The 5,780-nt window shown below is 45.8% G+C and overlaps 1 protein-coding gene across 2 annotated transcripts in view; it reads left to right on the plus strand.

Annotated features, from left to right (window-relative positions):
* Positions 1 to 5,780, plus strand: part of LRRK2 (leucine rich repeat kinase 2) — a 143,329-nt gene that overhangs the window by 109,674 nt on the left and 27,875 nt on the right. For both annotated transcript variants that reach the window (XM_019509390.1, XM_019509389.1), the window contains exons 35-37: positions 1,650 to 1,804; positions 3,254 to 3,400; positions 4,116 to 4,307. In XM_019509390.1, coding sequence (XP_019364935.1) covers positions 1,650 to 1,804; positions 3,254 to 3,400; positions 4,116 to 4,307 — 494 coding nt within the window. The remainder of the gene's footprint in view (positions 1 to 1,649; positions 1,805 to 3,253; positions 3,401 to 4,115; positions 4,308 to 5,780) is intronic.

Consider the following 5,780-nt stretch of genomic DNA (forward strand, 5'->3'; position numbering starts at 1 on the left):
GCCCTTCATTCCCTTAGCACACACTCCAGCCCCTCCAATACCCCTCACTCCCAAACCGCAGTACCCTGCCCCCCTGGGCCATGATGGTACCCCTCACTCCTGATCTGCCCCCCTATCCCTGCTGGTGCCCCTCACTCCTGACCCACAGCCCCCTGGTGCTGCCAGTGCCCCCCGCACTCCAAAACCACAGCCCCCTGCCCCCACCAGCCCTGCCAGAGGGGCTCCAGCTGTCCCTGTCCTGACCAGGCCAGATCCGGCACAGTGTCTCTGATTCATGCAGGAATCAGCAGAGTGTGTCAGGCTCCAGCGAGGGCTGGAGAAAAGAGGATAGCTTGTGGCACCTCCATCCCTGGGATGGGGCTGCCACACTGGGCCAGGCAGCCTGGCCACGGCCCCCTTCTTCCCTTCTTCCTCCCCTCCCCTGGGCAGCATCTCTTGGCCACTCATCCCCTGTGAGCACAAAGCACAGGCACCAGCCCCTGTGCTGCCTGCTGGCTGCAGAGTTTCCTGCTGCCCTCAGAGGGCCCTCTCCCCCTGCCCTATCGTAGCCCCATGCCCCGCTGCCCTGACCAAATGTATGGGATTTAGCTTGGGTGCAGGGGGAGGGCGGTTGGAGGCAACAGGGAGCACCACATGGGTCTGCAAGCACCTCTGCAGATGCAGGCATGTATGACTGCTCCCTGCTGCCTCCAGTCACCCTCCTGCTTCTCCCACCAGAGGAGGAAAGTAAAATCCCAGACATTCAAGCAGTTTTTAAAAACCCGCTCTGATGGAGATTAGAGGGCTCCAAAAGAGGCACAGCCAGGAGGCTGTGGGTGGGAAGTGGGGGGCACCAGCAGGGCTGGGGAGCTGTGGGTCAGAGGTGAGGGGCTACTGGCAGGGCCAGGAGGCTGTGGGTCGGGAGTGAGGGGCACTGATAGAGCCAGGGGGAACTGTAGCTAGGGAGAGAGGGCACTGGCAGATCAGGGCTGCTCAACTCCACAAAGCAGCAGAGGGGACAGCTGCAGCTGGACCCATGTCTTGGTGAGCAAAGGGGGCAGGGGGAGCTCTGATTTTCTATGATAAAAACATGAAAATCAAATGCCAAAATGTATAGGTATTTAGAATTTATTTTATTAAAATGATTAAGGTACTGATAGGATTGCAAATTGCTTTACAAATTGTAAATATATCAGTAAAACATTGTGTACAACTGATACCAGTAAATATAGTGGCATTTCATTTCAATCACAGAAAAACAGATTTTGGGGGGTTTCATCAGAGAATTTGGGATTTTTAGCGGACAGTTTGCAATTTTTAAACAGAAAAAACCAGGATCCCTGTTTATTACAGTACATTTCTTTACATGTATATGTTAAACTGACCTTGTGGAACAGAGGTCAGCAAGGTTTTGAGACCAGTCCAGCCCACCACTGCCACTTCTCCCCTTGTCCAGCCATGGTGTGGTGCAGTGCATGCAAAGTCTTTTCCCATCCCCCCGGCTTGGCCACAACACTTGCAGGCCACTCCGTGTCTCCCCGCCTGAGCTGTGACATGCACAGAAGCCCTCACCTGACAGCAGGACAAGGGAAGATCCCAGATCCATGTAATTATTACATTTGGAAAAAGTAACTTATGAAATATTGGAAATTTTTTCCTGTTTCTTCCAGTTTGTCTGATCACAGACCTGTTATAGAGCTTCCCCACTGTGAAAACTCAGAAATCATCATTAGACTGTATGAGATGCCATATTTTCCTATGGGATTCTGGTCAAGGTTGATCAACAGGTTGCTCGAAGTATCTCCTTACATGCTGTCAGGAAGAGGTACTGATATTTAATTTCAGAAGTAACAGTGTGTGAATTTACTTTGATCACCTTGTTTTACCTGTCTGAATTCCAGTCCTTTCCAGCCCTGCAGTTTTGCCTTTGGTTTATTGCTGTCCATTTTAGGAATATGAGAAAAGAATGGGTATTTACAGATCTTAGGGATACCCTATGGCTCTGCTTAGGTTGACTCTGCAAGTGGAGCAATATTACCCACTTGCTTTCTTGTACCTCCCCTTCTGTAGGCAAGATATAGAAGGAATACTTGCATTTAGGCAATACTCATGTTAGCTTCTGCAAAACTATCAGGAAAGAGTAAGGAGGAAGCAGGGCCACAGTCTTCTCATACTCCACATTAGCCAGCAGACCTGAATGAGTACCAAAAAAGAAAGGACATTGCATTGAGTAATGCAGTTGCTGCTCTTTGCCATGACTCCAGATCTCCAGGAAATATTGTTTCTATTGTGACATGTCACCTGGATTTCCTGCTAAGACCATATGCTTCCACATAACTCTCAACGTAGGCTTATGGCTTTATGACAGAATTCAGGCCTTAATGGGAAGAGAACTGGATAGGTAACATATCCTCTGAGCCTCATTTTGGAGAATGTCTATACTATAACACCCATTTCCTTTTAGGAGTTCCCCCACTGGGCTGCAGGTTGGCAGGCAGCCAGCTCCTTTCTCCCTTCCCCCCCTTAAAAAATTTGGAGACTTTTACCAGAGGTGTTTTTCATTTTTTTCATTCTCTTCCCTGGTCTGGAGCAGCCCCCATTTTTAATAATGCTAATTCACTTCACTTTAAAACGTTTATTTTTAAAAATGTGATTTGAAGAACATTTAGATACAGCTAGATAAAGACTACCTTAGCATTAGCCTCTTTGCTAACATTCTTCAAATGGGATTTAAACCTCTCTGCTGTTTTAACCCTTGGTCTCTGTCATGTGAGCACAGGCTTTCAGTTGCATCAAAGGAAATGCTGATTATGTAATGTAGACAAACCTAGTCATGAACAAATTAAGGATGCCAGGCTTGCTTTATTTATTGTTTAAGACATTTTAGATTGAACTATTGTGAGCTTAATCGATATATCCCTCCACAAGCTGCTGTGGTTGCTAAGTATCCTGATTTTATACTGAACCTATGGATCTGTACTTAAAGACTCGTGCATTGTTTGCGTTCATCACCTACTACATGACAAAGGAGTTGATTCTATATTTAGTATTATTTAATAGGCCTTACTGGAGTGATAAAAGACGTTAAAAGTGGGAGGGGAACGCTACCCCAGGAAATAATGTAGTCGTTACTTCTGCTTATGTTGTATAAACATGAATAGCTATGTACATTCATAGGTAGATGCTTAGAATAACATATTTTGCAGTAATTAGCACAATTTTACACCATTCATATTAGAAGTCTGATTTTGACTCTTAAGTTTGTTTTTCCTAGAACGAGCTCTTCGTCCTAATAGAATGTATTGGAGACAAGGCATCTATCTGAATTGGTCTCCTGAAGCTTACTGTCTGGTGGAATCAGCAGTGTTTGACAACAATCCAGCCAGCTTTTTGAAAATTACAGCTCCTTCTTGCAGAAAAGGTTAATTACTCCTAAGTCTGGTTTTGCTCTTGTTTAAATAAACCAGTGGTGCTCAGCCTTTTTTCCCAGTGCGCTAGCGTTGGGATGGGCAAGGTGGGCACCATTTGGCCACACAGAAGGAGGTGAGAGACAGCCCAGTCTCAACCCAGCCCCTCAGGAGAAGGGAATATGGCCTGGCCACACAGTGGAAAGGGAGCATGGCTTGACACTGCAGTGGGGAAGGGGTCATGGCCTGGCCTCAACTCAGCCCTGCACAGGGGAGGGGGCATGGCTTGGCCCACAGGGGAAAGAGGACATGGCACAACCCTGTTGGGGGAAGGGGGAATAGCCCTGCAGTGCAGGGCTTAGGGTTTGGGAATTTGGTTGGGGGAGGGTGGCTGTATTAAAATGGCTGCCCCTTCCCTGCTGCCAAATTTCGTGTCATGTGGGGAGTCCTGTGGACAAGATGGCATGGCTTCATGGGCTGCATTTGGGCCACAGGGCCGGAGGTTGAGCACCCCTGAATTAAAGCATGTTGCTTTGGTTTGCTTTTCTTTTACCATTCAGAATCTGCAGTATGTCTTTATGGAGATGGTTTAATTAGGGAGGATTCTGCTTTGAGCAGAGGTCTAGACTAGATGACTTCATGAGGTCCCTTCTAGCCCTGCTTTCCTATGATCTTAGAGTATAGATATGATAGACTAAGGCTCATATCACCTTTTCTGGCTTTCTGTAGGTTGTATCCTTTTAGGGCAAGTTGTGGATCACATAGATTCTCTTATGGAAGAGTGGTTTCCTGGCTTGCTGGACATAGATATATGTGGTGAAGGGGAAACACTGTTGAAGAAATGGGCTTTGTACAGCTTTGAGGATGGTGAAGAGCACCAAAAAATACTACTCGATGATTTACTTAACAAAGCTGAAGAAGGTAATGTTTTATTTAAGCTATTTTGAGGTACCTGTATGAAGATGTATGCGTAATATCCACTGTCATAGCATTTAGGAATTTCATATTATTTACAAGAATGTAACTAAAATAAGCAATGCTGTTTTCACAGTATGGTGCAGTAGCCAGTACTTGTTTAGTTCTAGTGGCTTCTGTACACTGAGACCAGATCAGGTTGCAGATAATGATGTGTACTCTGGGGTTCAGGCATAGCGAGCTCCTGCAGTGTGCCAGAATGCTGACCTCTGGGGAGCCAGAGCAGGGGCAGAGTCTTACCTTCCCCATTGCTCTCTCCACTCTGACAGCTGTAGCAGAATAAGCATAAGCTGCTACAGCTAAGAAGCAGGCTTAGCAGGGGAAACCAGAATGCCCCCTTTCCTCTCTGGGAGACTTTGCTATGGCACATACATCCCTGCACCTCCCAGCTGTTACCAGATTTGCCCATCACTTTGGGTGCGCTCATTTATTAGGGATATGTTTCTAGGGTCTTTGTAATTCTGTCGATGTGCTGCTTGTGTACTGGTGTTTCTATACGGAGCTGTATATCTCCCTTCTACAAGTCCTTACCCCTAATGGAGCTATCTTGCAGGACTCAGTTTCAGTGGGGCTGGGTTCCTCCTGTGCAGTCAGACACAAGCACACAGGTGAGCAGAATACCTCTGAATGAGGCTGGGTGTCCAGCTGACACCTTCATGGGCCAACATTCAGTTCATAAGGGTACGTCTGAGCCAAACTAAATCAATTGGCCTGTGCTGATCCCCTTATGTGTTTTAAACTCGGCATGTCCCAATCTTTTGCCCTAACTGTCCTAGTAGTGGTAGCCTCTTGATGAGCAGACCCCACAGTATTTCTGGGCTTCACAGGGATCTTTAGCTTAGGTAAAAGAAGGATTGCTGCAGAGCAAGTGGGGAAGGAAAAGTAGAGAAGGAAAATTATACCCAGTTACTACCAGTTTGACTATAAAAGTTATTTATTGCTGAGTATATGAAATGTATAATGGTACTAGTAATAATAGACATGCGAAGGAAAACAATCAAAACAATTACAGTACTGCCTTGGTGTCACTTAAGTATTTGGGGAAATTTAGCTCAAGCTTAACTAATACAGTTCAGGTTCAGAAATCTATGCCTAGAGAGAAAAGAGAAAGAAAAGAGCAAGAGCTGGGGTCTCACCAGTCCAAAGCACTCAGGTTGAAATGCTGACAGGTAAAGATCTTAGCACATTCCTTGAAGGAAGATGATCTGTTTCTTCCAGCTTCTCAAGAACAACAGCAGATGATGTCAGAGAGATTTTTTTTTCTCTTGAAGCACACCATTTACTGCTTTTATAGCTTTTTATACCCTCAGTTTAGCTTCTTCAGAGCATTCTTTTAATTGTGTAAGTAATTGTCTTTTCCATTAATAAGGGGTTATCTGCTTTGGAACATCTCAAGAAACTGATTAACAACCAGGAAAA

The sequence above is a fragment of the Gavialis gangeticus genome, unplaced genomic scaffold (genome assembly GCF_001723915.1).
Source record: "Gavialis gangeticus isolate Ggan-Ray unplaced genomic scaffold, GavGan_comp1, whole genome shotgun sequence".
Lineage (NCBI taxonomy): Eukaryota > Metazoa > Chordata > Crocodylia > Gavialidae > Gavialis > Gavialis gangeticus.